Source organism: Pecten maximus, chromosome 14 (assembly GCF_902652985.1).
Source record: "Pecten maximus chromosome 14, xPecMax1.1, whole genome shotgun sequence".
Classification (NCBI taxonomy): domain Eukaryota; kingdom Metazoa; phylum Mollusca; class Bivalvia; order Pectinida; family Pectinidae; genus Pecten; species Pecten maximus.
The window spans coordinates 37,569,995-37,591,755 of record NC_047028.1 but is presented as its reverse complement, the minus strand read 5'-3'; the positions used below and the strand labels follow the sequence as shown (position 1 = coordinate 37,591,755).

The window sequence follows — 21,761 nt, the reverse complement described above, 5'->3', positions numbered from 1 at the left end:
CAGATAAGTAAAATATAGTTTACCTAACAATATATGTGGACAATGTGTATCACTCTCCGTTTTGCGTCTACAGGCGAGACACTAAATCAACTCACATTTCCTGAGCATCTATCAACTATATGATTCAGTTTATTTCATTTCTGATCAATTTATAAAACTCTAAAAGTGTAATGAACGTGCCGATAGCGTGTGTATTTTGTGCAATCCAGCTGTAGTATTGGTAAGTCAGAAATGAGGCGACATTGTGACATGCTGCGATCCAGATTACCTCATAAATTGTTGGCACAGAAAAAAAATACATTTATTATTTCTATATAAATTTAGTAAGAAATACAGTATGTGCCAATTGATTAAAACTGCAATCGTGATTTTTACTAAATATAGGAATATTTCATTATTGTGTTTGAAAAAGTACAGCACTGTACCGAAGTGATTGCAGATGATGAACGCCAGTCTAGCTCTAAGAGCGCAAAATTACTGACGAAATAAACATCAACATATCACAATTAACACAATTAACACGACAGACACTTTAATGCTTTCTTAGGGAAATTACGAATACAAATGATACGCGATATGTGTATACATCTGGTAACATAACAATAGGCACCATATATAAATGTCTACTATGATGAGTTTGAAATGCCGTTTCAACAAAAAGGAGTGCATATATCAACTGTTCAAAATTCTGATTTTGTTTTGTACTAAAATAATGCGCTACAACAATACATCTAATTCAAGTAAACTAAAATTATATTCGTGCTCAGTTCCGTATGAATTGTGAAGCATTCTGTTAATCCAATCACCCAAAAATAGTAAGATTTTTTTTAAATATCTGAGAGACATTTTTGTATTCAGCTAGAGCATTTTCTTTCGTCGGTTTGCTAAATATAGTTGATATATAAGTGACTCCAAACACTCAAACAGCAAAACAACATACGTATATATGTTGTTTTGTTGTTTGAGTGTTTATTGTTTGTTTGTTGCTTTTTGTTTGTTTGTTTGTTTTGGGGGGGTTTTTTTTGTTGTTTTTTTTGTTGTTGTTGTTGTTGTTTTTTTTTGGGGGGGGGGGTTGATGTTTTGTTGTTTTTGTTTGTTTGTTGTTTTTTGCTGCTGTTGTTGTTTTGTTGTTGTTTTTTAAGGACAGAGGTCAATACTCCCTGTTTGTTAATCAAGTTAATGTCATTAGAAAGCGTATTGGTTACAGAAGATTGGAGAACAGAGTGTTTACACTGCAGAGATATACAGTGTGCCTATATAAGGAAAGGAAATTGACAAGTTTGAAAGTAAATCCAATTACACGTGCAGACACCAGCAAAACACGTACGGCAAGGTTCCAACACCATTTAGAGGACAAAAACATAGACAAAGGACTAGTGACACACATTCACAAATGAGCAGACTTGTTGTAATGAGCGGACTCGCTGTAATGAGAGGACTCGTTATAATGAGAGGACTCGTTGTAATGAGCGGACTCGCTGTAATGAGTAGACTCGTTATAATGAGAGGACTCGTTGTAATGAGCGGACTCGCTGTAATGAGAGGACTCGTTGTAATGAGCGGGCTCGTTGTAATGAGCGGACTCGCTATAATGAGAGGACTCGCTGTAATGAGCGGACTCGTTGTAGTGAGCGGACTCGCTGTAATGAGCGGACTCGCTGTAATGAGCGGACTCGCTGTAATGAGCGGACTCGTTGTAATGAGCAGACTCGCTGTAATGAGAGGACTCGCTGTAATGAGAGGACTCGTTGTAATGAGCGGACTCGTTGTAATGAGCGGACTCGCTGTAATGAGCGGACTCGCTATAATGAGAGGACTCGCTGTAATGAGCGGATTCGTTGTAATGAGCAGACTCGCTGTAATGAGCGGACTCACTGTAATGAGCGGACTCGTTGTAATGAGCGGACTCATTGTAATGAACAAACTCGCTGTAATGAGCAGACTCGCTGTAATGAGCGGACTCGTTGTAATGAGCGGACTCGCTGTAATGAGCGTACTCGTTGTAATGAGCGGACTCGTTGTAATGAGCGGACTCGTTGAAAGACTACAGTATGTACATCAACAAAAATTCCGAACGGCTAACAATTCCGGGATAAGTTATTAGCAGAGAACAGGAATACAATGTTGTGTGTTCATCGCCGACTGGTAGAGTCAGTGAAAATGTAATACTAACCTTTGTAATACTAACCAATGTAATACTAACCAATGTAATACTAACCAATGTAATACTAACCTTTGTAATACTAACCAATGTAATACTAACCAATGTAATACTAACCTTTGTAATACTAACCTTTGTAATACTAACCTTTGTAATACTAACCTTTGTAATACTAACCAATGTAATACTAACCTTTGTAATACTAACCTTTGTAATACTAACCTTTGTAATACTAACCAATGTAATACTAACCAATGTAATACTAACCAATGTAATACTAACCAATGTAATACTAACCAATGTAATACTAACCTTTGTAATACTAACCAATGTAATACTAACCAATGTAATACTAACCTTTGTAATACTAACCAATGTAATACTAACCAATGTAATACTAACCAATGTAATACTAACCTTTGTAATACTAACCTTTGTAATACTAACCAATGTAATACTAACCTTTGTAATACTAACCAATGTAATACTAACCAATGTAATACTAACCTTTGTAATACTAACCAATGTAATACTAACCTTTGTAATACTAACCAATGTAATACTAACCATTGTAATACTAACCAATGTAATACTAACCAATGTAATACTAACCAATGTAATACTAACCAATGTAATACTAACCAATGTAATACTAACCAATGTAATACTAACCAATGTAATACTAACCAATGTAATACTAACCTTTGTAATACTAACCAATGTAATACTAACCAATGTAATACTAACCAATGTAATACTAACCATTTGTAATACTAACCAATGTAATACTAACCAATGTAATACTAACCAATGTAATACTAACCAATGTAATACTAACCAATGTAATACTAACCAATGTAATACTAACCTTTGTAATACTAACCAATGTAATACTAACCAATGTAATACTAACCAATGTAATACTAACCTTTGTAATACTAACCAATGTAATACTAACCAATGTAATACTAACCAATGTAATACTAACCAATGTAATACTAACCAATGTAATACTAACCAATGTAATACTAACCTTTGTAATACTAACCAATGTAATACTAACCAATGTAATACTAACCAATGTAATACTAACCAATGTAATACTAACCTTTGTAATACTAACCAATGTAATACTAACCAATGTAATACTAACCAATGTAATACTAACCAATGTAATACTAACCAATGTAATACTAACCAATGTAATACTAACCAATGTAATACTAACCAATGTAATACTAACCAATGTAATACTAACCAATGTAATACTAACCTTTGTAATACTAACCAATGTAATACTAACCAATGTAATACTAACCAATGTAATACTAACCTTTGTAATACTAACCAATGTAATACTAACCAATGTAATACTAACCAATGTAATACTAACCAATGTAATACTAACCAATGTAATACTAACCTTTGTAATACTAACCAATGTAATACTAACCAATGTAATACTAACCAATGTAATACTAACCAATGTAATACTAACCAATGTAATACTAACCAATGTAATACTAACCAATGTAATACTAACCAATGTAATACTAACCAATGTAATACTAACCAATGTAATACTAACCAATGTAATACTAACCTTTGTAAAATCGGCGAATATAAAGCCTTGTTGGAGTCCACTGAATATCAACAAGGGAATCAACAGCCGGAAGGTCTTATGGGTGACAAGTAAGGAAACATGCTGGTCAATAATCTGAAACAAACACACGATAGAATTAATATTGTAACACAAACACAGGCAAAATATCCCGAGGGATGTTTGACCTGAAAAAAAAATACTGACCGAAATTGACCAGAATTTGACATGAAAAATAAAATAATGTCAAATTCATGTCGATTCGGGTCGAATTTAGGCCAATTTTAGGTTGAATTCCGGTTAATTTTTTTACATGAACTGCTCTTTTCCTGTCAATTTGACCGGGAAATGTTCACATGAAATTGACCTGAATTTGTAAACTTACGATTAACTATTGAAGTGGTTCATATGTTTTAACATTTGATACAAAAATCTTAAATTTGTGAATCTAAAAAATATTTAATATCTTCGTTGGACAATTCATTGTTAGATGTACTTCCCAACAAAATATTGGTTAAATCGAATTTGTCTTATAACCCCTCGCCATATACAATCTGTATATGACAAACCACACATAAAAAAGCATGTGTGATCCATTTCAAATATGATCACCGTAAATGAGTGACGTACATTATTAGGAACACGTACATAAATGATTATCGTAATGAGCTCAGAGTACACGGTTGATTTTTAGTTTATAGCCAAGCGCCGAAGTTTTGGAATTCCAATCAAAATGTTACAATGATTGGTAAATTTCGGACAGGAAAGGACTTACTGAACATTCAGGCATTAATTGTATTACGCAGCATTAACGACCACTGTACTTTGTAAAATCACAGATCGTCATTAAAATTACGCTTTCAAGCTTAGAATTGTGTTTAATTATCACAATTTCATCAGATTGATCTTATAGAGCCCAAACTTAAGTCGGGATTACTGGAAATTCTACTTTCACAGAGTATGCACTCTGGAGTGGGTATTTTGTTAATGGCCGTATGCAAGATGGTGGAAAAGCCTATTATAGCATGTTGTAATGACTGAACTCACAGAATCGACGTTATAAAACAATGTATTGACATTTCTTTTACCTTGAATTTTACACGAGAAATGCAATGTTTGTTTAAATGAATGAGAGCGATAACGGTCTCCTCCGTTTACTTAATAATTAGACCCCTGTGTAAACAAATCCTGTTTGTCCCCCCCAAAAAAATTACCTGGATTTTCAGTTTTGGGAGAAACAGGATTAAACCGTGAAAACAGATAATAATGAGTTGTTCGAAAACAATTATCAATATCTCCTTAATTATTATTATGACAATGTACATTTGTGTAATCACATTGAGAACCGTTTTCCTGAAAATTGGACATGCATTTTTTGGTCATGTGGATATCGCTGATCCTATGACCTTAACATTTTGAAGCCAGAATATTTCAGAATGTGGACATATCTAAATTGTTCGCTTTAATAATTCCGACTGTAAATAATGTATGCCGTATTCTACTGCAGAGAGTTCTGACAATCTAACCGCGATTTATTTTAGAATTTTGTCGCTAACCATAATAAGAGTCACTCTATATACAGTAGGCATATACCTGACCTTTAATTGACCCGTGTATAGGTTGTGGCTGTCAACTAGTGTTTAAGATTATTTAAACCGCATGGTATGTCTATCATTGAAACATCTACGGAAAGAAACCATCATTTCTTTTCCTTACATACACGCATCCACGTATCTTATCGATCTGATCGATAGAGCTAAGTTAAATAGTTATCTTCATTTGTTGCAAATGAATCTGTCATTGGTAATCAAAAGACAGGCTGGAATTATATACTGTCAATAATTATTTTCCCGTGGGATTTATTTCAGCGATAATTTGCGAGGAATATCAATCACGAATTCAAATCCTTCCCGATTATTTATACAAAAATAACACCTTTGGATGCTGGCACCGATATAGGGGTCTTGGGAAGTCCATGAATATGAAAGCTCAGTATTCGTGAATATGTTTTAAAGAGATAAGAACGCGAAATAAAGTATTCGCGAATTATAAGTAATCTGCAGCATCTAGCGTTAGTCGATGGGAGACAATTCTAACTTCACAATCAGCAGACAGCTATCGTCCAGTATTATTATATTTTATGAGTACCATCATTCTTCTCCATGGGAAACACCTCTCCTAATACGGGCAGATGAAGTAGTGTATATCTGCATGGTATATTGGGTGTTTACAGAACGTGACAGAATGTTGGCTGATTACGAATAACGCCGTTTAACTTTAATAAAACAGTACTTGTTTCACCTCCAAAATGCGAAACAGTGTGTATTGGTGATGAAAAAGGCAAAAAAAGCGACGTATTATTTCCTAAAAATCCGTTTGTTATTCGGGTCGAAAAACTGCCTTTCAGTAAAGTTAAAGGGCCCTTTTTCGACATGTAAGAAAATAATAATAAAAAAAAGAAGTAAAAATGGCCCTTATAAGCCATCATGGATAAGTAAACATTATATCATAACGGAGGAACGGATGTATACGTACAAGATTACTATAAACCTGTTTGGGGTTTATCAAAATCCATTCTCCATTAAATTAAGAAAACAATGTCACTAAAATGCCATAACCATGATTCAATAGTAGTGTAAATAGTAATTAGAAAGTTTAGGAAGCGAAAATAATAACAAATAAACAAAAACAAAAAAGTCAAGCAAGGGTTTACATATGCGCGCCTGTTGATGCTATGGTAACCCGTGGAATAGAGAATGGATGAGAAACTCGTTAAAAAATGAAAACGACTTATTGTGTTGCACATTTGTACGCTTTTTAAAGAATCCTGAACCAGCGCGTGGCGTTCACAGAGTTTAATATTTAATGTGCCCATACGTGAAGAAACGATCGAGAGGAGAGAGATTTAGTAAATAAATTATGTTTTACTCAGAAACTGTTACGAGGTGCAGCAGTGATGACACGTCCGGTATGAAATTAGAAATGTTATATAAAGATTATTTTCAAATGATGAATTAAGCCGTATACTGTAACTGACTCGATACCACGTGGTTCTTTTGTTTTCTAAGGACCGCGTTGCGTTACGTTGCGTTACGTTACGTTACGTTACGTTACGTTGCGTTACGTTGCGTTACGTTACGTTACGAAGTCCCCATAGCTTACCGCTTGAATCTTAAGTCGTTCGGATAGTCAACAGTATTGCGAGAGAAACAACAATTGAACGCTTCCTGAATACACTACACCGCTGTCAGTCCACATGTGCAGTACAGCTTGTCACAGAGATGTATACAATTTCGCAAATGGTAAACAAATAGCCTAATTAACAAACGTAATTAAAAGTGACTTCAGTGACCTGAAACTAATTGAAAGCTAAGAACCTATAAGCGGAGCACGATAGCATTATTCATTTCTAGTTTAAACGATAGTGGAGCGACAACTTTTTAAGGCGGTAATACCACAAAGCATATAACTTTTGGTATTATATAATAAAATAAGATCAGTCGGTTAGAGCGCCGGCCATATAACCTCAGGGGCATGGTTCGAATCTCTCTACCCGTGTCAGTTTGTGTTTCTTGGGAAGCTGAGAAACGGACCAGTCTGTGATGTCATGGTTGTGCTCTTGGGCAAAACACTTTACCTTAATTGCTCTGGTTGGAATGCGACGGGCCTCCCGTATGTTGTTCAGTGAGGTAGTTACCAACTACTACATGAAGGCCCTGCTCAAAATGACCCTGGTTGCTCACGGGGCGATAAGCCCAGCAATACAAAAAAATATAAAATATTTACAATATATTATTTAATTTTGTCGGAGATCCAACACCTTCCATACAGATTTACAATGATCGTCAGTACTAAAATTAAAGCGAGAGTTAGCGGAATACTGTTTCTTATACAAATTTAAGCTACTCGAAAGTATTTAGGTTATATAGTTGGGCATGGATACTTTTTTAAATGTTAAAAAATTCCTTCGGCCAAATTTGACGTCACCCATTGCTGGAATTTTTTTCAGGAATCACGACATTCCACCACATAACGTAAAAATGCATTCGGATCATCCTCGGCTTGGATGTACTTGTGTATTTTGGGGGGAAAAACGAGGAGTTCCGGATGCATAAAAAATGGTGTCGCCGTTTCTAACGTTGCTTTTAATTGGCTGATACATGGCGTATTAATTCCGAAGAGAAAAAGAGTCCATCAAAGTGGATCTTAACATGGAGTAGGTACAGTTGATAGAAATTTAAATTTGAATATATTTTTATGTTATGGAGCCAAAAGACAAAATATCGAAGTGTACTCTCGTCATCAACGGCTTCGTTTTACACTAGGTTTTTTTTTTTTTTTTTTTGTTGTTTGTTTTTTTGCTTTTTTTTTTTTTTTTTTTTTTTTGTTACGGTTCTGGTTCCATGACATAGAGACATATTCAAGTATATACTTAATCAATTATCAACCAGGGTAACTTAAGTTTATAATAGCAACAAGGATGGATAGTATTGCAACAGCAATACAAAGTCCCCTGCCTGACCCAGGTGTGCAACTATCTATTTCCCATTTTTTAAACTACGTGTTATACTGATCACGTATACCAAGTTTCATTAAAATCGGAGTAGTACTTTAGGATTGTCCGGACACGCCTCAACCAATGAGAAGCCGGGGGCCATTTTGAAAAAATGAATTTTTGAAAAATAAATGTGGGATGCACAACTACATGTTGTACTGATCATGTATACCAAGTTTCATTAAAATCGGAGTAGTACTTTAGGAGGAGTTGTCCGGACAAGCCTCAACCAATGAGAAGCCGGCAGCCATTTTGAAAAATGAATTTTTGAAAAAAAAATTGGGATGCACAACTACATGTTATACTGATCATGTATACCACGTTTCGTTAAAATCGGAGTAGTACTTTAGGAGGAGTTGTCCGGACAAGTCTCAACCAATGAGAAGCCGGCAGCCATTTTGAAAAATGAATTTTTGAAAAAAAAATGTGGGATGCACAACTACATGTTATACTGATCATGTATACCAAGTTTCGTTAAAATTGGAGTAGTACTTTAGGAGGAGTTGTCCGGACAAGTCTCAACCAATGAGAAGTCGGCGGCCATTTTGAAAATTGGTTTTTAGAAGAAAAAAAATGTGGGATGCACAACTACATGTTATATTGATCATGTATACCAAGTTTCATTAAAATCGGAGTAGTACTTTAGAAGGAGTTGTCCGGACAACTATTGCGTGACAGACAGACAGACGGACAGACGGCCGGACGGACGGACGGACGGACGGAGGGTAAACCTATAGTCCCCCCCGTTTTTCAAACGGCAGGGGACGAATAATTAATCGCACTTGGTGCTTGTAAGATATAATTAATTACCAGGGCGGTAGGCTGATCGATCTCTACTACTTAACGCGAAACAGACCTAAGATCAACTACACGGACCACAACTTATAAAAACAAAAAAAATAATAACTCTTTTGTTCATTTTACGCACACTAATCATCGCGTACCAAACTACACTATGAAGAAATAGATTACACAATTACATTATGATGATTGGTTGTGTTAAAGTATAACGATTTATATTTAACGATAACAGGTAGGACGTGTTTAGAGAATTACGATGTCGCCATAATGGTGAGGTTTTGATCGATAATCCCGTAGGTTTTATACTCAACAAAATACATAATAACTGAAATCATCTCTAACTTCGTATCAATAAGATGTAACTTGAGATAATTCATTCAGTTTTGTATACATTTTTTTTTTACTCTTTTAAATTTTATTTTATTATTTAAACGATAACGTATATGAGCTGCTGTAAGAACTTTATAATCTTTCCAGGTATTTTTGATTTGAGAATATCAATGCATTGCTTTATTTGTTATTAATCAGATTTTTACACCATGCAACACATTAATGGGCTATTACACTACAGCCTGAGTTCAGCTGGTGGTAACACTCGTGAGCTCCAACGAGGGGGGAAGTTTCAGTTTCACCAGGTCGGCTGAAATTGTGTTGCGGAGAAATTCGTTTATGTTTGTCCATTTTTAAGATCTATATCCTTTTTACGTTGCTCTTACTTTCGTCAACATCTGCCATATTGTTTTGTTTCTCTAGACGTGCGTACGCAGCATTATGTAAAAGCACTATTCGCGTTTTTATCAAAGATGTTTTCTGGCTCCTAATTTTCTTAACTATGGAAGAATCTAAGTACATATATAGTCTACACACATTGTATATATCGTCTACACATGGTATATATAGTCTACACACATTGTATATATAGTCTACACACATGGTATATATAGTCTACACACATTGTATATATAGTCTACACACATTGTATATATAGTCTACACACATTGTATATATAGTCTACACACATTGTATATATAGTCTACACACATTGTATATATAGTCTACACATTGTATATATAGTCTACACACATTGTATATATAGTCTACACATTGTATATATAGTCTACACACATTGTATATATAGTCTACACACATTGTATATATAGTCTACACATATTGTATATATAGTCTACACATGGTATATATAATCTACACATTGTATACATCGTCTAGACACATTGTATATATAGTCTACACACATTGTATATATAGTCTATACACATTGTATATATAGTCTACACTTTGTATATATAGTCTACACACATTGTATATATAGTCTACACACATTGTATATAGTCTACACACATTGTATATATAGTCTACACTTTGTATATATAGTCTACACATATTGTATATATAGTCTACACACATTGTATATAGTCTACACACATTGTATATATAGTCTACATACATTGTATATATAGTCTACACACATTGTATATATAGTCTACACACATTGTATATATAGTCTACACATTGTATATATAGTCTACACACATTATATATATAGTCTACACACATTGTATATATAGTCTACACACATTGTATATATAGTCTACACACATTGTATATATAGTCTACATACATTGTATATAGTCTACACACATTGTATATATAGTCTACACACATTATATATAGTCTACACACATTGTATATATAGTCTACACACATTGTATATATAGTCTACACACACCATATATATTCTACACACATTATATATATAGTCTACACACATTGTATATATAGTCTACACACATTGTATATATAGTCTACACACATTGTGTATATAGTCTACACATTGTATATATAGTATACACACATTATATATAGTCTACATACATTGTATATAGTCTACACACATTGTATATATAGTCTACACACATTGTATATATAGTCTACACATTGTATATATAGTATACACACATTGTATATATAGTCTACATACATTGTATATAGTCTACACACATTGTATATATAGTCTACACACATTATATATAGGCTACACACATTGTATATATTGTCTACACACATTGTGTATATAGTCTACACACATTATATATAGTCTACATACATTGTATATAGTCTACACACATTGTATATAGTCTACACACATTGTATATATAGTCTACACACATTGTATATATAGTCTACATACATTGTATATATAGTCTACACACATTGTATATATAGTCTACACACATTGTATATATAGTCTACACACATTATATATAGTCTACATACATTGTATATATTCTACACACATTGTGTATATAGTCTACACATTGTATATATAGTCTACACACATTGTATATATTGTCTACACATATTGTATATATAGTCTACACACATTGTATATATAGTCTACACACATTGTATATATAGTCTACACACATTGTATATATAGTCTACACACATTGTATATATAGTCTATACATTGTATATATAGTCTACACACATTGTATATATAGTCTACACACATTGTATATATAGTCTACACATTGTATATATAGTCTACACACATTGCAGATGTAGTCTGTTTGATCCTATACACGAACATTGATAACATTGCTTTTAAACAGACGAGGAATACTCTACGGCGAGGTTCAGCGGTAGTCTTGCTTTCTGCCTGATAACTAATCGATATATTAGTTTTCAAAATATGGCATAAGTCGGCTGTCAAACACGAGTTTGGAGTTACAACATAATAGACGCAAATGTCTAGCATTTTTCCTAAAATAACTTCATTTCCATATGAAATTATGATGAAAGGGTCCGCTATGGAGATTCCACCGTTATGCCTGTAAAGGCGTATGGATCCTACACTAATGTATTTAGGGACGTCTCTGATAGATGGCGGCCATGTTGTAAACACCAATAGCCGATAATGGTGTTCGCTCAGCACTCTCTCTCAGAGCCACGTGTGACAAAACCGACATTACGGACCGGCCGATATAGCATCTCTAAACAAACAGCATGGAAACGTCTACTGGAGCAAGTATTGTAATAAAACACAATACACGGGATCAATTTTTATGACAAAGTCTATTGTCATTTGCCTTGTACGTGGTGTCAATCTGAGAACAATAACTCCATCATTCAGCCCATCCATTTTCATTTTTGGCAATTCAGAAAAAAGTAAACATATATTCTTGTTGATAGACGTCAAGATAGGAAACGGTCACAACTCCTAATGGACGGGCGGGTAAAACTATGAGGTATTTCGGAAACACTGATAACCGGAAATACCTCATATTAATCTTTACTTGGAACCACACTTATCCTATATGTGTACTTTATTAACATTTGGTTTATTTTGTTTAGCGTCCTATTAACAGCCAGGGTCATTAAAAGACGTGCCTGGTTTTGGAGGTGTAGGAAAGTCGGAGTACCCGGAGAAAAACCACCGACCTACGGTCAGTACCTGGCAACTGCTCCGCGTGGGTTTCGATCTCGCAACCCAGAGATGGACGGCTAGTGATAAAGTGTCGGGACACCTTAACTACTCGGCCATAACATACTATCAAGTGTTGATTGGTAACTAGACAATATAATCTTCAGCAAAATGTTTTTATTGAATTCCTGGTGATCGAAGTTTGTTAATTAATGAAGATTTCAGACGTGTATCGAGATTATTTCAAACAGTAACCGTATTTAAATTGACACACTGAAATTTTAGTGCATATCAAAATTAAAACAATTAACGCAAGGATGAATTTTCCGCCCACAGTATTTGCTATTGAAAAATATATATAAATTGTAGTTAACGTAATACTGAGTTAGTGAAAGGCTTTTAGCGCGAAAAGCTTTAGACTAGAATTACCGCTAAATACATTATGTTGTCGATATAATGAGTCACAAATTGTTTTGTGTGTCACGTGTAACCAGTTCTAATTATCCAACTTATTACAGTCTGAAATTGACAATAGTGATGCTGAAATCAATGTTAAAAAGACAGAATACCAGTTGAAATTGTACAATATGTGTATGGGAAAAATAGTTTTTACGCATATCGGAATTGCTAGATATATATCTACATTTCATGCTCAGAATCAGGTGACGTGATTTTGAGTAAGAGGTGCAATGAAATTCGTCAAAACTTAATTTTTATGATCCCCATATAGTCATAAATGCGATGTAACGCTTATACTAATGTTATTTTATAGAAAAATGAGAATATGCATTATGCACCAAAGGCAAAATCTCGTTTTGATATTCTCCCGGGAACGCCTACGTAACTATAATTAGGGTCATGTGTATAACAGAATGACTAAATCGCGAGATTGTTTTTCTTTTTTTTTTCTTTTTTCACAAAGGATGACCGATGTAAAAAATAAATAAAAATTGATCAAAAGGAAATATCAAGGTATACGGACTGAATGGAGCTGCTAAACAATCAATGTGGATGTAAACATGTAAAGATTACATTCAGATATATGTATATCATATATATCTTTTTTTTCATCCCCCCTCTCCCCCTCCCCCCCCCCCCCCCCCCCCCCCCCCCCCCCCCCCTTTTTTTTTGTTTGTTTGTTTTGTTTTTGTTGTTGTTGTTGTTTTTGGTCAGTGTATTGTATACACTGGCTCTTTCAGACAAGATCACCTAAAACTATATTTCGGACATGCTCTATCATATACTGAACAATTTCATTATTCGTCTAATTGAGATTTCTATATTATACACAGAAGCAATCTAAATATATACAAAAATGTACCTATTTCATATACATTTATATATATTCTTTTGTATAAATTGCCTTACAAGGAGACATTTTTGAGATAAATACATTTCACAAGAGCTTATCGGGAACTCATCATCTTCGCGCCTAATCACTGACTCGGTTTACACCCCCGATTGTTTACATGCCGAGCCGTCCTCAAAACAGCATCTACACCCCGAACAAACCTATTTATATTCACCAAACTCTGGTTCTTGCCGGCTGATTAATTTGCAAAAGTTGTTTGATCCTTTAGAGAAAAAAAATCAATCGAGGTTTAGCCAAACCTTAGATGTCGGCCTCCCATATAGCTAAAGTTGTTCAATAACTCGTAACACGGAAGGAAACGTACCCACAACGTGTTTTAACGATAAAATAGTCTGGCTAAGGTCAAGGACGCGATTTTCTCTTAATAGGGAACATTGGAATAACCCAGACGTACTGCTGTATAAACACGTCGAATACTTTGTATATGTCGACTGCTCATGCGCAAATTCCATCTTGATGGTGAATTAAAAGTTTAGCTTTAACGTACAGATCAATTAACATTTACAACAAGCATACATGTTATCATAAATGTTTTTTCTAAAACTCAAATGTGTATGGGGAATTTATTAGCAACGCGGGAATATCAATAATCATACATTGCTGTATTTTGAGTTTGACGTAACTTCAATATGCAAGAAGAAAGTAGCAGTGACCTAAATTTGAATCTCACACGTATTACCGACACATACACATGTAGGAAACCACTTACCCCGAAGATTGTCTTCTCTGGGTCAACTTTGGCACCAATTCTATCCAAGCAGAAGAAAATAAGGCAAAATCCAAGAAATCCCAATACCATGTAGGCACACATGAGCTTCCATAAAACGTCGAAATTGTCCAAACCTGAAACATTAATACACAAATGAGCTTCCATAGAAAGTCGAAATTGTCCAAACCTGAAACATTAATATGCAAATGGGCTTCCATAGAGAGTCGAAATTGCCCTTAACTGAAATATTAATACACAAATGAGCTTCCATAGAAAGTCGAAATTGTCCAACCCTGTAAAAAATACACAAATGAGCTTCCATAGAAAGTTGAGATTGCTCTAAACTGAAACATAAAAACGCATATGGGCTTCCATAGAAAGTCGAGAATAGACTGCACATCGACTTTAGTTGATAGTACCAGGAATGGTGGTGGCACTTTTGGGAAAAGTCTTTGATGATCCCAATCTCGAGCCAGGAATATAATGTTATTAATCAAGTTTCCAAGTCTAAAAATCCAATGTAAACGGGGCAGGTCCACATCATTTGACACCCGATATCTTATGAGGGGCATAATCCTATCAACAATTAACAGGGACGAAAGCAATACAAGGAACGATTCTGTGACACAAATAAGGGGACAAAAGAAACCTGTCATGACAAAAATAAATTTCTATAAAACAAGATATCAAATGGGGATAAAAAATGTGTAATAAAAGTTGTAAAATAGTGTCCCATATGAATGAACTAGACTGCAAGAGGCTGTGCAAATGTAGAATCTTTTAATCGAAGTTTTGTTTAAATTGTATGACATTGTGCATACATAACACCAGTAATGAGATAAATGAATATCAAAGACAGCGCATTATCTATGATATTTGTTTTAGTCACAAGCAGAAAAGGTTTTTCGTTGAAGAGAAATCGAGATGTTACAAACCCATTTGTTTTTATATTGAATTTAGTTGTACCTGTACATCCTATAATCTACTATACGGTTTGATTCCTCTTATAACCTTTTGACTTGATGTTAAAGAATATTTTTATTATAAGGACATTATGTTTAACTAAGTCAGCTAATAAGGGTGATATGTTTCAAAAAAAGTAAAATGTGATTGTTCACATATTAAAGGGGCCTCCCTTCGTTCGGACATCAGAAACATGCACAATTTCTATTGATAAATCTATGTCCGAACAATGATTATATGAGTGTTTGTGTCTACATGTAATGAAATAAACACCGAAATGTACAAGAAAAACGCGTATCGTATACAAGTACCGTATGTCTTTGGGGGTAATTAGTGATACTTCGGGTCAAATTAAGAATTTTCAGGACTTAAAACTCGAAGAACTTTGGTTTATCTTGAGAGTAAAACTGCCGTATTAATGTAAAGATTGTAACTTTTTCTACTTTAAAAAAATGCATATTTCCCATTAAGTTCAATTTTGACGACCTAAACTTTATTCAAACGAAGGAACGCCCCTTTAACCTTGAACGATGTCCACGGAAATCTAATAAGCCCATATATGCTTATCATGGCAATGTGGGGTTCCGGCAAGGTTAGCCTTCTGTTCTATTTATGGAAACAGCGTCATTAACCTAGCTCTTAGGGTATTTTTAAACCAACCGATAATGATATCACAGCTTATCATCAGTAATATTTCAGAATGTTACTGTGTCGCTCTAAATGATGTAATTAACAGTTGATATTGTTTCTATTTTAGCAACAGCGACCTTGACCTTGAGCTACTCTATCCCTATAAACCATCATAATGTGAAATTATAGATATGTTTGTCTTCCGTTAGGACCTATTATGTTTTCGATTGTATTCCGGGTCAAATCTGGCGGCAATCGGCAAAACCGAAGGTCTCTCTGTGGGCCTTAAACAACTTAGAAATGAAATGATGCACACAGATATGAAGTTTTGTCGCCCATGAGGCGATGACCATTCGGTCCAGCTATTCTAATATCATAGTCAATATTAATGCTGTTTGTCATCTATACATGTGTCTATGTCGGCAAATCGACTTGAACATGTTAATGATACCAATGACGTAAATGCTATCAACTTGACCGGAGAAAACTCTCTTAACAGCGTAACGTTGAAAACCAGACGTATTAAGTATGACAGAATAAAGAGGTGCACAGTTCGATCCCTAGACAATGGAAAAAGTAATGACCACTGTTACAATGGTGGCCATGTATGGACGCAAGAAATATTGACAATTTATCTTAGTCTGGTTCTAACAAGCCTCGGTGTTAAAACTATAAAACCAGGAGGAAGCTCTCCCCTAGAGATGGATAGAATGACATACTGGTATTTGTTTAAGACGTAGGCGCCTTCCACCGGCTCGATTAGGGAGCTACTCTCTTTAAGGGATGTTCCACAAAAGAAGCAAAATATCTTGTTTTGTCTGTACCTTGTATGATCTCTTTCTAATGACTATTTAAACAGTCTGATTAAAATACAGATCATCGTTATGAAATATGCATTATTATATATGATCTTCATAACGTAGCGAGAATGATAATATGTTTTATTATCTAATTGCTATTCAAACTTTTGTCAGCATAAACACATTTTCCCTGTGGTCGATTTAGACAAGTGAAAGAAAACATACAAAACAACCATCTTTAACTTCTTGCGGTCACTTTGGCCAATATGAAAATAGGCTGTCTAAATAAAGAGCAGTCGGGAATCCGGAACTTACGACTCTTGGATCATAGATTTGTATGTAAAATATTTGGTAAAAATACAAATGTGTAGCTGTTCATTTATAGTTTCTGTTGGGGTCGCAAAGTCATCGTTTCGTTAGTTTTAAGCCCATATTTTATAATGTTCACCAATATTTCATACAGTTCGGCTAATACAACTATTATGTACACCAATGTTTCAAACAGCTCGGCTAATACAATTATAACGTACACCAAATTCAATGTTTCAAACAGCTCGGCTAATACAACTATAATGTACACCAATATGTCATAAAGTTCGGCTAATACAACTATAATGTTCACCAATATTTCATACAGTTCGGCTAATACAACTATAATGTTCACCAATATTTCATACAGTTCGGCTAATACAACTATAATGTTCACCAATATTTCATACAGTTCGGCTAATACAACTATAATGTTCACCAATATTTCATACAGTTCGGCTAATACAACTATAATGTACACCAATATTTCATACAGTTCGGCAACTACAACATTTCATACAGTTCGGCAACTGCAACATTTCATACAGTTCGGCTACTACAACGCAGTCTTATGACATAATCAGAACCGCGTTAATTGTATATGATTTCAAAAAGAACAAAAGTAGATACTTATGAATGTGTTAAAAACATCAAACAGAAATAAAAATAAAACGAAAATGCTAACTTGTGGGAAATATCCATTTAAGCTCAGACGAGGGAGGGAGTGTGTAAGAGGCAGAAGCCTTTGTCAGCCTCGACTGGGTAGAATTTCTCCTAAGCTCATTCGGTATAGTGTCGGAGCTAGCAAGATCGATCGATAGCCGAATTGTGACCTCTGTACATACACTGTACAAGTCAGTGCAGATTTTTGTACGTGCCAAGTGATCTTGTTTGAAAGTTCAAAATATATATTTTGTTGTTGTTGATAAATTCAATGTGTTATTATGCAATGGAATCCTATCGATCATTGTTTTTTGTATCAAGCAAAAACAACTTATGTACAATAATATATTTTCAGTCGTTTCAAAAAAGAGATTTTTGGAAAGAATACGATTATGTCAGCCCTATATCATCTACTATTGCATTTAAAATATTTTGCCACTTCGAGTGAAAATTATCTGATTTCATGGATTAGTGCATTCCATACTCGATTGTGCCTTTTTGTAATTATATATATCCCAATATATAGCCGGCTATAGCGAACCAAATATTACATTAAGGCTATCGTTAAATGAAAATAAGGCATAACCAATTCTGTAGATGAGTAATAATATTGTGTAGACTTGAACTAATCACCAACATTAATTAATCTTGCCTAGAGCAAAGTACATGTAATACAGCGCTCAGCATAGTACTAACGCGCCTATCTCTATGTAAAGATTTTTTCTACACTGTACTTAAGTATATCCAGAAATATGTGTTCTGTAAACTTTATTTATTGTACAGCAATTACTAAACAAGTTATATCAACTTATAATTATATTAATCTTAGCTTGTTGGCCCGGATTGAAACGTGCAAGGAGTCCTACTTTCGGAGGAAACCGTAGTTTCCGGGAAAACTTCACGGGGTTGTCCATATGACCACATATATACCTTTTCATGTCCGGTCGGGTAACCTAACCCAGGCTGTCAATGTGGACCGCAAGTGTGCTACCAGTGTTCCATCAGAGCAGAGACGTGCCACGTGATATACATGTCTCTGATCAGACCAGCCTTCATGTGTTCGATTCACCCCGAAAAATATGTACGGTTTTCAATGAAGTATCCCCAGTAAAGAGGTTGATTATCGTGTTCATCTAAAGCTGCATGGTGTCTTTTGTAAATTTTAAAATTAACTAATGAAAGCTAGATAAACATGTTTAACAACCGTCACCTGTTGTGGAACATTTTACATGTATCTCACAACACATTTACCTCGCTACTAAGGTAGCAGTGTACAGTAAAAATGCCAAATTCTGAAAAATATGGCACATGTTTTAGATATGTAAACATTGCCAGTTAACCTTACATATAACCTCTAATAAAGTATATATATTTGAAATCTGTGCAACATTTGCAATTTTAATAGAGCTCTGAAGGATAAGTAAACTGATATTTTCTGTGATTTTTAGAGCTGTGAATACCATGGTAACAGCTTAAAAAATTCTCAAAAATTGCAAAATATTATGATATTTGACCCAAAATGGCACAATTCTCTACACAATTTTTTTTCTGAAACCTATTTAAAATGAAATATCTCTATCCCAAAGACAGAATTAATCTTGTTTGGACATATGTTGTAAATTAAGTTTTTCCGCTATCTTACCTTTTCTGTGGGCTTCCATTTTGCGCTGTAGGCAAAACTAAATTTCCTGTGTAAACACACGTTCGGAAAATCCGGATATTTAAAATCCGGAACCAATTTATTGATTTTTGTTTTAATAAATGTGAAGCCTGTATGTACTACTTCATACTGAATATACCAATTATAGTGTACATTTATTTTTTCATTTTTTTTTGCATATCATAATACAGGAGTTATTTGCTTAACAAAAAAATTGCCATGGCCAGGCTGTCTTACTGTGGTGTGCTACCTAATTATGCACGGAGTTCAATTCCACCAACCTACAGTATACACACGTATAACAAAATTCTGAGAGCCGAATCACTACGCGACAAAATATAGCTCGTAATGAAGGAAAGCTTATTATCTGTTTTAGATGTACGACATATGTCTATTTTGCTTTATTTGTGAATCTGACAGTTTTACAAAATTAATTTGTAGTATGACAATCATTTAGCTTGTTGTTTTATTGATAGAACAATTGTTTAAATGACTCCGCGCAAATATTCGAAGACGACACCGCGAAGTCGAACGTCACAGCTGAATATTAATCTAATCACTGTCAGATTCAATTATTGGTCTTTCCCTGAACTTTGTGCGTATGCAAATATTATTTATAATGATTTTGAAAATTCAGCATGACATTTATTCATTCAAGACACCATGCATTTCAACAAACCGGGAACCGAGTTGGATTGCTCACCCATGCTTGCGTATCAGTGTGTTTACAAGGAATTTCTTTATCAACTTACTGATGAAATTGATATTTTTGTGTTTGTGATAAAAAATCGCTTAAAGGGTAAATGAATTTCTTTTTGCTTTTTGTTTAGTTCTGTTGACGACATTAATTGTTCGTACCGAGTGACACTAACCTACCACTGCACAAGGGGAAGGGAAGCTCCAGGCTTAGTCTACATTAGATGGTCGTGACCATTTTATTCAAATAACCACGATAAGGGACCGTGACTAATACAGGTTTGAAGATTCATGACTATCGGGGTTCACATATTCACGGACATAGGGGTCACTTTTGGTACGTTATGATCAATGCATTATCTCGGTTCCGTGCATATTATACTATCATCAAATTTTATTTCAAACGACTTAAACTCAAGAGTGTTCGATCTTTCCTTGACGACACGCCTTTCACCAAGTTACGTCAATACTAACCGCTGGTAAATCAGGAAAACGTGTCCGTGCTGATGTTTATGATTGACGGACGACAACAAAAAAGAACAAATGATTGAAAAAGTAGTCCGTGGTCAAAGGTCAGAGGTTAGCCAATCAGAATTGTTGGAGGTCAGAAACTACTAAGTAATGAGATTTTTGGAAAATAGTTGCACAGCCTCCCAAATATGTCTCCTTTCACGGGAACTTTACCACCGCTTTTCTGTGAAATATACTTTCAAATATAGTCTTAGCATGTCAATATCATGATATTTTAAAAATTTAAGTAAAACAAAGAAACTGACAGTAAACAATTCGTGAGCGAGTCACAATTCAGAGATTTGTAAAGCCGTCACCATGGAAACATATCCATTCCCAAACTCAACCGAACATTTGTAAAAACTGAAGAAAACATTTCTAGCAGCTAATGGAGGGATGGGCACGATATCGCTGTACTGTGTACACTTTCCGAACTGGTGTCATTTTAGCTTAGTGACGTCATTTAAAGCGTTCAGACGATGTCGATCATGCCAAACAGTTTAGGTAACTTAAATCCATGAACTGACTAATATACAATGTAGTTTAGAGGCTTAGTTTCGACTGCGTTGAAATATACAGTGCAGCCATTTTATAGATCTATACACCGTCCTTTGATCAATTCTCGTCCATGCGAGAGCAAAACGTGACTAATGTATGCCATGTATAAATTCATGTATGTAAAATAAAAAATTACTTTACAAAACTTTTTCATATTTCTTAAATATATCTATAGTCTCTCATAACTCTTTTAGGGCGGCTTTCGTGATGAAATTTTATGTGATTTTCCATATGTATGTACAGCAATGTTTTAATGTAATTACGAAAGGTGAGACTTTAATAAAATATCTGTATCTCTATCTGTATCTGTACATGTATGTAACACACGT

The 21,761-nt window shown here is 34.6% G+C and overlaps 1 protein-coding gene across 1 annotated transcript in view; it reads right to left on the bottom strand.

The window, feature by feature from the left end:
* LOC117341906 (protein unc-93 homolog A-like) overlaps positions 1 to 21,761 on the bottom strand; it is a 68,544-nt gene that overhangs the window by 8,061 nt on the left and 38,722 nt on the right. The window contains exons 2-3 of the mRNA XM_033903766.1: positions 14,644 to 14,777; positions 3,765 to 3,878 (exon numbers count right to left, since the gene is read on the bottom strand). Of these exons, the coding sequence (XP_033759657.1) occupies positions 3,765 to 3,878; positions 14,644 to 14,777 (248 nt within the window). The remainder of the gene's footprint in view (positions 1 to 3,764; positions 3,879 to 14,643; positions 14,778 to 21,761) is intronic.